Below are 12,681 nucleotides of genomic sequence, written 5' to 3'. Positions count from 1 at the left end.
TGATATTTCTCCCAGCATATCTGAGGTTATTGATATTTCTCCCAGCAATCTTGACTCCAGCTTGTGCTTTTTCCAGCCCAGCGTTTCTCATGAGGTACTCTGCATAGAAGTTAAATAAGCAGGGTGACAATATATAACCTTGACATACTCCTTTTCCTATTTGGAACCAGTCTGTTATTCCATGTCCAGTTCTAACTGTTGCTTCCTGACCTGCATATAGATTTCTCAAGAGGCCAGTCAGGTGGTCTGCTATTCCCATCTCTTTCAGAATTTTCCAGTTTATTGTGATCCACACAGTCAAAGGCTTTGGCATAGTCAATAAAGCAGAAATGGATGTTTTTCTGGAACTCTCTTGCTTTTTCAATGATCCAGCAGATGTTGACAACTTGTTCTCTGGTTCCTCTGCCTTTTCTAAAACCAGCTTGAACATCTGGAAGTTCACAGTTCACGTACTGCTGAAGCCTGGCTTGGAGAGTTTTGAGCATTACTTTACTAGTGTATAAGATGAATGCAATTGTGCGGTAGTTTGAGCATTCTTTGGCACTGCCTTTCTTTGGGATTGGAATGAAAACTGACCTTTTCCAGTCCTGTGGCCACTGCTGAGTTTTCCAAATTTGCTGACATATTGAGTGTAGCACTTTCACAGCATCTTTTAAGATTTGAAATAGCTCAGCTGGAATCCCATCACCTCCACTAGCTTTGTTCATAGTGTTGCTTCCTAAGGCCCACTTGACTTCACATTCCAGGGTGTCTGGCTCTAGATGAGTGATCTCACCTTCGTGATTATCTGTGTTGTGAAGATCTTTCTTGTACAGTTCGTCTGTGTATTCTTGCCACCTTTTCTTAATATCTTCTGCTTCTGTTAGCTCCATACCATTTCTGTCCTTTATTGAGCCCATCTTGGCATGAAATGTTCCCTTCGTATCTCTAATTTTCTTGAAGAGATCTACAGTCTTTCCCATTCTATTGTATTCCCCCATTTCTTAGCACTGATCGCTGAGGAAGGCTTTCTTATCTCTCCCTGCTATTCTATGGAACTCTACATTCAAATGGGTATATCTTTCCTTTTCTCCTTTGCTTTTCGCTTCTCTTCTTTTCACAGCTATTTGTAAGCCTTCCTCAGACAGCCATTTTGCTTTTTTGCATTTCTTTTTCTTGGGGATGGTCTTGCTCCCTGTCTCCTGTACAATGTCATGAACCTCCGTCCATGGTTCACCAGGCACTCTGTCTATCAGATCTAATCCCTTAAATCTATTTCTCACTTCCACTGTATAGTCATTAGGGATTTGATTTAGGTCATACCTGACTGGTCTAGTGGTTTTCCCCACTTTCTTCAATTTAAGTCTGATTTTGGCAATAAGGAGTTCATGATCTGAGCCACAGTCCGCTCCAGGTCTTACTTTTGCTGACTCTATAGAGGTTCTCCATCTTTGGCTGCAAAGGATATTATCAATCTGATTTCAGTGTTGTCCATCTGGTGATAAAAACATAACTCTCAACTTTTAAGTTGTGCTTTTTTTCCCCTTTTTTTCAGTCAACAGATGATTCTATATGTAATAATAGCATGAGCCAGAATTTGTGGTTTTCATGCTTGACTTCAGAGAGTAAAAACTCAACCCCCTCTTACAACTTTCTAAAGCCAAATGATCCACTTGTCCAAGATAAATGATCCATGAATGTGCCTTCCCTGATCCCCCTACACCACACCCCCAGCTGCCCTACTTAAAACTTTTTGGTTTGACCAGATGTTCAAAAAAGCTACCACCTTATTCCCATCCAGCCTCCCATAGGGGAGCTTCTAACACACCCATCTGGTATTCTTCACAGACAAACATAAAGCAAATAGAATCACCTTTGTTTATTTTCCTCCTGGTCCTTCTAAAAGAGAGCACACTATGTACACTATTCTGGTTTCTCCCAACCCCAAGTAGCAATATATTCTAGAGAGGTTTCTAACATGTAACATGATTCCCTTTGTTTTCATAAGTAATGCTGCAACAAGGAAGTTCTTTGCTGTGAATGTGTCCATCTGTACCTTGACTGTGGACTTGGTTATGCAAATCTGCAGGAGATAAAACACCACAGAAATATATGTACACAGTTTTCTGGAAGAGAACTTCTCTACCCCTTTGGGTTCTAATGATAGGGGTTGGGGTAGGGGTGCTGGAAAATAACCGACAATAGATTTACAAGAGAAAAGAAAGTTTGTTTATATCTGCACAGGTACTTTTAGGAGGCTGTTTAAATACAGATAATGCTCTTTCTTGAGTCTGCTGAATGGTCAAATGGTTTAGGGTTAGAGTAATTTTCATACCATTTTGGTGGGTTGTTATTTCCTTGTTACTACAATAATATCAATTTTCTGTAACTGTACTCAGTTCAGTTCAGTCGCTCAGTCGTGTCTGACTCTGCGATCCCATGAACACGCCAGGCTTCCCTGTCCGTCACCAACTCCCGGAGTTTACTCAAACTCACGCCCATCGAGTCGGTGATGCCATCCAGCCATCTCATTCTCTGTCGTCCCCTTTTCCTCCTGCCCCTAATCCCTCCCAGCATCAGAGTCTTTTTCAGTGAGTCAACTCTTTGCATCAGGTGGCCAAAGTACTGGAGTTTCAGCTTCAACATCAGTCCTTCCAATGAACACCCAGGACTGAGCTCCTTTAGGATGGACTGGTTGGATCTCCTTGCAGTCTGAGGGACTCTCGAGAGTCTTCTCCAACACTACAGTTCAAAAGCATCAATTCTTCGGTGCTCAGCTTTCTTCACAGTCCAACTCTCACATCCATACATGACCACTGGAAAAACCATAGCCTTGACTAGACGGACCTTTGTTGACAAAGTAATGTCTCTGCTTTTGAATATGCTATCTAGGTTGGTCATAACTTTCCTTCCAAGGAGTAAGCGTCTTTTAACTTCATGGCTGCAATCACCATCTGCAGTGATTTTGGAGCCCAAAAGAATAAAGTCTGACACTGTTTCCACTGTTTCCCAATCTATTTCCCATGAAGTGATGGGACCAGATGCCATGATTTTAGTTTTCTGAATGTTGAGCTTTAAGTCAACATTTTCACTCTCCTCTTTCACTTTCATAAGAGGCTTTTTAGTTCCTCTTCACTGTCATCTGCATATCTGAGGTTATTGATATTTCTCCCAGCAATCTTGATTCCAGCTTGTGCTTCTTCCAGCCCAGCATTTCTCATGATGTACTCTGCATATAAGTTAAATAAGCAGGGTGATAATATACAGCCTTGACAAACTCCTTTTCCTATTCAGAACCAGTCTGTTGTTCCATGTCCAGTTCTACCTGTTGCTTCCTGACCTGCATATAGGTTTCTCCTACTGAGATGTAACTATTGGAGAATCAAAGAGTGATGGACAAGGGAATCTCTGTCTCTACTATCTGTTTTTATGTAACTTTCTGTGAATCTAATTACATATTTCAAGGTAAAGTTTCCTTAAAAGATGCTGCAAATAGTAACTTTTGATCTACATGATTTCACATCTGTGCATTTTACTTCTACCTGCAGCATAAGAATTCTCTAGCAAAGGGCAAAATAAACTCAAAATACTGATGAATTTTTCCTAATTGCGCTTTGCAGCAGTTAAACCATTCTCCCTCCCATTAACAAATATATCATGGTTCCTATGTCCCTAGCATCTTGCCAAAACAGCTGGTAGGCCAATGTTTAGGTCTCTGCATGCCTCTCATCGTTTAAAAAAAAAACTTGTGTCATACTGTTCTTATACTTGTCTTCATTTATAAGTCTCCACACAGTGTGATCACTCATCTAGAGCCAGACATCCTGGAATGTGAAGTCAAGTGGGCCTTAGGAAGCATCACTACGAACAAAGCTAGTGGAGGTGATGGGATTCCAGTTGAGCTATTTCAAATCCTAAAAGATGATGCTGTGAAAGTGCTGCACTCAATATGTCAGCAAATTTGGAAAACTCAGCAGTGGCCACAGGACTGGAAAAGGTCAGTTTTCGTTCTATCCCAAAGAAAGACAATGCCAAAGAATGGGCAAACTACCGCACAATTGCATTCATCTCACATGCTAGTAAAGTAATGCTCAAAACTCTCCAAGCCAGGCTTCAGCAATACGTGAACTGTGATCTTCCAGATGTTCAAGGTGGTTTTAGAAAAGGGAGAGGAACTAGAGATCAAATTGCCATCATCCGCTGGATCATGGAAAAAGCAAGAGAGTTCCAGAAAAACATCCATTTCTGCTCTATGGACTATGCCAAAGCCTTTGACTGTGTGGATCACAACAAACTGTGGAAAATTCTGAAAGAGATGGGAATAGCAGACCACCTGACCTGTCTCTTGAGAAACCTATATGCAGGTCAGGAAGCAACAGTTAGAACTGGACATGGAACAACAGACTCATTCCAAATTGGAAAGGAGTATGTCAAGGCTGTATATTGTCACCCTGCTTATTTAACTTAGTGCAGAATATGTCATGAGAAACGCTGGGCTGGAGGAAGCACAAGCTGGAATCAAGATTGCTGGGAGAAGTGTCAGTAACCTCAGATACGCAGATGACACCACCCTCATGGCAAAAAGTGAAGAAGAACTAAAAAGCCTCTTGATGAAAGTGAAAGAGGAGAGTGAAAAAGTTGGCTTAAAGCTCAACATTCAGAAAACTAAGATCATGGCATCCAGTCCCATTATTTCATGGGAGATAGATGGGGAAACAGTGGAAACAGTGGCTGACTTTATTTTTCTGAGCTCCAAAATCACTGCAGATGGTGATTGCAGCCATGAAATTAAAAGACGCTTATTCCTTGGAAGGAAAGTTATGACACATCTAGATAGCATATTCAAGCAGAGACATTACTTTGCCAACAAAGGTCCATCTAGTCACGGCTATGGTTTTTCCAGTGGTCATGTATGGATGTGAGAGTTGGACTATAAAGAAAGCTGAGCACCGAAGAAATGATGCTTTTGAACTGTGGTGTTGGAGAAGACTCTCAAGAGTCCCTTGGACTGCAAGGAGATCCAACCAGTCCATCCTAAAGGAGCTCAGTCCTGGGTGTTCATTGGAAAGACTAATGTTGAAGCTGAAACCCCAATATTTTGGCCACCTGATGCAAAGAGCTGACTCATTTGAAAAGACCCTGATGTTAGGAAAGACTGAATGCAGGAGGAGAAGGGTATGACAGAGGATGAGATGGTTAGATGCCATCAGCGACTCAATGGACATGAGTTTAGGTAAACTCTGGGAGTTGGTGATGGACAGGGACGCCTAGCACGCTCCAGTTCATGGGGTCACAAAGAGTCAGACTCGACTGAGCAACTGAACTGAGCTAAACTGAAAGAATTACTTTAAAAGTAAATTAACACAGTGGGATATAATTACATACCTATGAGAATGGCTAAACTAAAACAATCTACTGAGTACTCCAACTGCTGGTAAGAAGGAGAAACAGGATCTCTCGTACCCTGCTGGGAGGAATGGACAAGGTAGGGCTAAGGTGAAAAACAGTTTCAAAGTGAAAGCAAAGTGAAAGTGTTAGTTGCTCTGTCCTGACCAACTCTTGTGACCCCATGGACTGTAGCCCACCAGGATTCTCTGTCCATGGGATTTTCCAGGCAAGAATACTGGAGTGGGCTGCCATTTCCTCCTTCAAAATATATATGAGTTACTCCAAAAAGGAAATAGAAGAAGAGAGTAGGAAGGTCCTTCATACCAAGTTTTTTTAGATAATACATACAAGATTAAATGTCAATTTGCTTAATTATGGGCTTCTCAGGTGGTTCAGGGGTGAAGAATCCGCTTGCAATGTAGGAGATGAAACTTTGATCCCTGGGTCAGGAAGATTCCTGGAGGAGGGCACAGTAATCCATTCCAGTATTCTTGCCTGGATAACCCCATGGACAGAGGAGCCTGGTGGGCTATACAGTTCATGGGGTCACACAGTCAGACACGACAGAAGCGACTTAGCACGCATGCATGTGCTTAATTATGCTCATTTCTTGTTACTGCTTTAGGTTAATTAACCTAATCAAGATGAGAACTGTGATTTTCTGATGTTTTTATGCTCCATGAGAAGATAAAGGCGTAATATGGCATATAAACAGTTCTATAGGTTGATAGGTCAGTTAACAGAATTTAGATTTGAAAGATACGGTTCCTACTCAATTCTGACTAAACATAGGATATCCATTTTAAGATCTGACATAAGTACTGCATACCTTACTGTAGGTTTTAAAGCTGATCCTTTCTCTGTTTTAATATGCTTGAGCCAAAACTTTAGCAACAGAATCTCTTGAATCCCTGCATGCTTTCTCTCCAAACAGTAGCTTCTCTTCTAAGGTGTTCCCCAAAACTACTGAACATGTAATCTCTCCCTTCCATTAGTCTCTAGCTCTTCATTCCAGTCACTAGTAGTTTCTAACAATGCCACCACCTTCTAAAAGAATAGCAGACTGCCTCAGGAGTGGGCTAAATCAACCAAGACAGAGTACAGTGCCCGAACCAGCATAAAGGAGACCTGTTTGCCTTCTGTGTAACCTTTTCAAGTCAGCACGTTCTCCTTCCCAAACTACCAATGCACAAAAATGAAAGCAAAGACTAACTTCCCTTTACTTCCAAAGGAATCTTAAAAGAAGGAATTATTAATGAATCTGGTTTTTCAGCTGTGCGATTAACTTGGATCCAATACCTTCTGGGAGCTGGGAATTTCTTTGGCCCTTCCTCCTCTTCAGGGAAGCCAGGCTGGTAGCAGATAAAACAAAGGTCAAAGTTAGCACACCTAAATTTCAGAACAGGCATGGCATAGTACGATGCCAGCAGGGGCCAGGTGGCTGCCAAACCGAATGACGACAGATCTAGCGCCTCGGGCAGTTCTTCATGGTTCAATGAACCCAGTTCACACCCTGCTCAATTTTCAATCCAGCATCATAAATTTGCCCTGGGTTAGGGGGCTGTATTTGGAACTTCTCAAAAAACATTTGCCTTTGCTTTCCTTAGGTTGTTTTATGTGGCACAATCTCTGCTTGTACTTCTGCTCTTATGAAAGGACTTGAAATAGCCCTCTCCTTCTTTTGCTGGCTCAGAGGTTAAAGCATCTGCCTGCAACGTGGGAGACCCGGGTTCAATCCCTGGATCAGGAAGATCCCCTGGAGAAGGAAATGGCAACCCACTTCAGTATTCTTGCCTGGAGAATCCCATGGATGGAGGAGTCTGGTGGGCTACAGTCCACGGGGTCGCAAAGAGTCGGACACAACCGAGTGACTTAACTTAAATTTTCTTTTGTTCCAGTTCTGAATAAAGCACGTTTGCCACAAACCCTCCTCAGATATCCTACATTTATTCTTCTTTTGCTTTGCCTTTCTGCAACATTCACCCAGAATGGTCTGTAATGTACCCCAAGAGGCACAGACTTGTGCTTTCTGGAGCTTTCAGTCCCTCAGATGTCCCATGATCATCCGTGACTTCAGCTAATACCTACTTCTTTAGTTCTTGTTTTTCTGATTTCCAGATCCTCATCCTGCCCAGCTTCCCAAACTCTCCAGAGATACGTTTCACTGACATCTTTTAAAATTGAAAGTCTAACAGAGAATTATTTTCCCTCTGTTTCCTCTAAATTACTTTTCCTCCAAACATCCCAATCTTTGCCCATCACTAAGCCACTCCATTTAGAAAATATGTAATTTCTCCATCTCAGTGGAAGTCAAAGATAGGGTTAGTACCCAACGATTGTAAGAGAAAGGGGAAAGAATCTTATGGCTGCCAGAGATAGGGTTAGCCTTCGGGGCACCAGAGAGAAAGGAGGGTGGTAAACAAACTGCAAAGAAATACTGTCCTTTCTGTACCGATGAGTAATAGCATTTTAAATGCTGTGTTTTAGTAAACAAAAAAGGCTGTTGTCTGTGACTGTGGGCAATGCTGTTTGGGCTATACTCACTGCTATAGGAACAAGTAGAGACAGACATAACCTCTGAACATGGTAGAGTCTTGCCAGCTGAATTCGTCCCATCCCTCTGCAAGCATCAAGTCAGCTATCCTGGCAAAATTATTCCTCATTCCAACCTCCACACCTTTGTTAACACATCTCTTGGTCTGGAACCTTCACCCCTCTGAGCTTTACTTAAACCTAAGATATCCCTTTTTTTGGTGCTCACGTCAAGCCCCACCTCCTGTAAGCACATCTCTCTGAACTATTTATTTAGCACTGGCACTAATTCATGCAAGGCAATAATAAGCTAACAAAGAGAGCCGACTCTATGCTGGGCACTGTTTCAAGTGCTTCACTCACACCTACATACAAATTAATTTAATGTTCACAAAAATCCCACTGTATAAGTACTGTTATTCTCCCCATTTTACAGGTCAAGAAACTGAGACCCAAAGTGGTTAAGTAAGCTGCCCATGAGCCCATGACCTGAGCGATCAATCTACGGAACCCACGTTCTAACCCACTCTGCTACAGGCAACATCCTGTCCATCAGATTTTGCTAACTTATGTAACAAAGCTACAAGTGAAAGTGAAAGCCACTCAGTCACGACTCTTTGCGACTCCATGGACTACACAGGCCATGGCATCCTCCAGGCCAGAATACTGAAGTGGGTAGCCTATCTCTTCTCTAGGTTATCTTCCCAAGACAGGAGTTGAACCCAGGACTCCCGCACTGCAGGCAGATTCTTTACCAGCTGAGCCACAAAGGAAGCCCAAAGAGCTCCAAAGGCCACAATAAAACCAACAAATCCAAACAATAGGCTTTTGATATCTCTGAGGAAGGGGAGGCACTGGTGCAGGAAGGTTAAGTTTAGAAACAGACTGTGGAGAAATTACCTGACAACATGGAGTCAGTCAGGCTCTCCTGTCCCACTCTCTCATGGTCTCACACCTTATGTTCTGTAAACAATGATATTCTGACCTTGGTAGCACTGGGCCTGTGCGCCCACTTGGCCATGGGCTACTGTGTCTGTCTTAGTACATCAGTAAGTAGTCTTTGAAGACTCCTTGCTGCTGCTGCCGCTGACCGGAGAATAAACATGTCTGCAGTCCCCACAGCTCCTTCAGTCTTCTTCCAGCTTCCCTGGTCTTGCCTTATCTACTCTGGGTTCAGTGAACAGTGTGAGTGACAAGACACAGACCAGTTAGAATACCAGCTCTACCATTTTCTAGTAATTGACTTTGAGCAAGTCAAGTCACTTAACCTTTTTTAGAGTGAACCTCTGCTTCTGAAAGATTATAAACTAATTTTTAGAATGGTTGTGAGAATTAAATGAGATGATACAGGTAAAGCACCAAGCACATGGCTGCCACATAGTATGTGATCAATAAATGTTGGCTCTAGAACATGAAAGAGGCTCAAATTGTGAAATACAGTGACCTTTCTGTGCTAAAGTATTACACAATGGTTATAAAATGGTGTTAAACAATAACCATAAAAACATAATTCTTTGTGACAACACACTAATGTGATTTTACTAATTTCCTTAATACCCCAAGCCTGTAAAAGAGCCAAACAGTAATTATCTCTAATGAAACAAAAAGCCTTGCCTCTGGGTATCAGACCGAAACAGCAGAGGGCCTATAACTTACCAAAGACAAAAGCAAATAAGTATAAAAAGCAAACAGCCAGCAGTGGGAAAGTTCCCATAACGTGCCCCAACAAACGGGAGTGCACTGGGATAGTTCTGGAAAGCGCGTTTTTAGGGCTGAAGGTTCAACGTGATGAGAACCCGACGCAAGAGTCTACAGTTTTTGGAGGCCTGGAAAGCGGAGTTCGGTACAACTCCTGGGAGGTAGGTTTCAGTTCCCTTTCTAGGGAGAGGGATAGGAAAGGGTTCCCCTGTGCCACGATGAGCCTACCCGTGCAAGATGCTCGCGTCCCAGTAGGGTTAAAGGGCAGAGGAAATTCTCCTTCTGGCCGGTAAGGCCCACCAGTTCCGAGGTCCCTTTCTAACTCTGGAGCAGGGCCGCGTTAAAGAGGACAAGCGTGAACACTGCGCAGAATGAGGCTGCTCACATTTAAACAATCTTTTTAGGGGGGAAGGGTAAGCGGTGAAAATGTAAGCATTGGGGAAAGCCGGCATCAGATAAGTGACATCTCTGCAAAATGCCTCCAAAGTTTCTCAGGACCCAATGACCTGCAAAAGCTTCCTTGCAGCTCTTGTCTCTCCGACCGCACGCAAGGTTGACTGCTCCTCCAAAGAAGCTTCTAGACCAGCCCCTCGCCTACTTCTCACCAGCTGCTACTCCCAGCCTTCCTTACGGAAACTGAGGCCTGTTGGACCAGAGGCCTGGAAACAGGTCGGGGTCGTGGCCCGCCCGCGGTAACGGGTCTTGGGACAGACCTGGCGGAAGGAGGGAACCGCTGGTCCTGGACAGGGACCGGGCATACACCACCCCAGTCCTGTTGGAAAAAGACCCCTCTTGCCGCTGCCAAGGTCATCTGGGACCCCCCAAGACGCCGGCCTCGAGCGCACTCACCAGCGCGCCGCCGCGCAGCAGCCGAACAGTAGCTCGCTCCATTCGTGCTAGGAAACAGATGCTACAGATCCCGCGAAGATGTGCGTGGGGCACCTTGGGCCGCACGCCAACACCTGAAGGCAGGTAGAGCCAGAGCTCCGCCCACTCACCCTGCCCCTTATCCCGACGGTACGCCGAGAGGGACAATAGCCTCTCTTCGCTTTTTCGCTCTGCTCACGCGAGAGTTGGGCACGGCAGTGGGGCGGGAAGGGAACCGGAGACACAACAAACATGGCGGCGGCGGTGACGAAGACGGCGGGGGCGACGGCGACGGCAGCGGCGTTGAACAAGGCGGTGGGGGTTCTTCGGTGCGACTGTCAGGCGGTAAGTAGCTGGTCGTCGGCTCGGACGGCGGTGACAGCGCTGAGCAGAGTGGTTAAGGAGGAGCAGCGGGGGTAGAGAGCCGGGTGTTCTCGACGGGCCGGCTGACTCCGCCCGGAACTCAGCCCCAGCGGAGGGGCGGGCGTGGTTGGTCGGTCGGTCGTTAGGGTCGCGACCCGGGACCTTCCTGACAGGAGCGCGGAGGGTGCGGTGTCTGGGCCTCCGGAGCCCCGAGGGAGCGGTGCCTGCGGTGGGGTCGCCGCCAGTTGGGGGCTTGGAGGCTCCTGGGTAGGGAGTAGCCCCTCTCGCTCTGACAGGTGGTCGCGAGGGCGGGGGCGGGGCGCGCCCCGAGGTTCGCGTCATCCCTAGGTCCCTGGGCCGGGGGCCGCCGCTGAGGCGCGGGTCTCCTAAGCGTTCCGGATCCTGGTGAGCATGCCGCCCCGACGCCAGTTGCGGGCTGCAGGTTGGGAGGACTTTTAAAACCTCCCGTCTTTTATCAGACAGTCCTGTCTTGATCCTTTTCTACTGCTTGAGCACTCCCTCTACTTGGGGGGAGATGTGAGATGTAGGGAGGATTTTGCAACAAAGAACTCTTGAGGTTCGTGCAGGATTTAAATCTTAACGTAACTGGCTGAAGTGCGAGTAGCCAAGCCATCCACCTCCTAAGTGCTCGGTAATTGAATCTAAAGTGAAGTTAAACCGGTTCTGGCTGCCCCTAACCGTGCGGCCCAGTTAGTGTCCCCTCAGTGTGCTGTTTAGGTCCGAAGAGGATCGACCAGTGGGAAAAGAAATACAGGCTGTTTAAGTTGTGAGCTCTGAAAAACTCAAGTTTGGAAGACACACGACTTCTTTAGAATGACTATTTAAACATCTGAGCTAACAGTTTTACATATTCCCTTTAGTTTTTATGTTGTGCATTTAACACGACCATATATGTTAATATAATCTTGGGAGTTCGTTACAGAGAATTGAGGTGTTTGGTGTTTTTTTGCCTCCAGGGATCCCAAAAGTTTCCAAAGGAAACCCGAAGTGTTTTGAGTCGTGATAGAGAGGATAATAAAGATGGGGATCAGATATGCCGTTATTGGGCGTGCCTGGTGGGTTTCTTTCTTTAAACCTTTCCCCGCAAATGTTTCCCTGCGGGGCTAGGCTAGTACCTTGTTTTTAATGCAGTTACAGCTGTTCGGCAGTACTAAGCCTGAGCCTAGATATGAACAAATGAAATAAATAATTTAATTTAGAAAGACAAAATTTTTTGCCAAAAATGAAATCTTAAGAAATCCACCAGCGAGGGGGGAAAAAAAACGATAGTCACACTGATGCATGTTGCTCTTTGTTGTTTAGTTGGAGCTTTTGCTGAAATGAAGCTGCTGCTTTGGTCTTTGTCTTTTAGCTTAGTTTTCTGGTACTAGTAAAATTGGCACCTTATTTTATTAGCTTATTAAACCTGTGGATGCTAATTTTTTGTCACAAAGGTTTTGATTTGTGGTATATTTTTCTTTGCGGAACTCTGTATGGCTTTTCAATTTTAGTTGAAATTCCCTCCATGGCCTTTGGGAGTCCCTTGGTGTGTCTCCAGAGTAAATTTCGATTACTCTACATTTCATCAATGTTGGAGTGGCAAGAAAAAGGAGGAACTGATTTGGGGTGAAAAGGTTAGATTGCATACATCTTTATTTCTTCCAATGTGTTTTTATTTATGTTTTATATTATGTTTTATGATTTCTCAAAGCCTCATAATGTCCCTTTTGCCTTCGAAGAACTTGCTTTTTTGCCAGTTATATAATCAGAGGAAATGTGTTCTAATGCTTTCTGAAGTTCCATGTTCTCTGTACAAAGGAAGCGTTTTGATACGTATTCTATAGCAGAGTAATC

The 12,681-nt window shown here is 44.5% G+C and overlaps 2 protein-coding genes across 4 annotated transcripts in view; one reads left to right on the top strand and one right to left on the bottom strand.

Annotated features, from left to right (window-relative positions):
* Positions 1–10,617, bottom strand: part of ACADSB (acyl-CoA dehydrogenase short/branched chain) — a 41,339-nt gene extending 30,722 nt beyond the window's left edge. For both annotated transcript variants that reach the window (XR_005723555.1, XM_040254949.1), the window contains exon 1: positions 10,447–10,617. Coding sequence is in view for 1 of the 2 variants with exons in the window: in XM_040254949.1 (XP_040110883.1) it covers positions 10,447–10,488 (42 nt within the window). In the remaining variant the exon portion in view is untranslated. The remainder of the gene's footprint in view (positions 1–10,446) is intronic.
* A 60-nt stretch (positions 10,618–10,677) lies between these two features.
* IKZF5 (IKAROS family zinc finger 5) overlaps positions 10,678–12,681 on the top strand; it is a 29,463-nt gene continuing 27,459 nt past the window's right edge. Inside the window, exons 1-2 of one of the 2 annotated variants that reach the window (XM_040254950.1) lie at positions 10,678–10,809; positions 12,339–12,461. The gene's annotated coding sequence lies outside the window, so the exon portion shown is untranslated. The remainder of the gene's footprint in view (positions 10,810–12,338; positions 12,462–12,681) is intronic. The other variant, XR_005723556.1, reaches the window with a different exon arrangement.

This window comes from Oryx dammah, unplaced genomic scaffold, assembly GCF_014754425.2.
Source record: "Oryx dammah isolate SB20612 unplaced genomic scaffold, SCBI_Odam_1.1 HiC_scaffold_14, whole genome shotgun sequence".
In the NCBI taxonomy this organism is placed as follows: domain Eukaryota; kingdom Metazoa; phylum Chordata; class Mammalia; order Artiodactyla; family Bovidae; genus Oryx; species Oryx dammah.
This window is presented reverse-complemented; position numbering and strand designations above follow the sequence as displayed.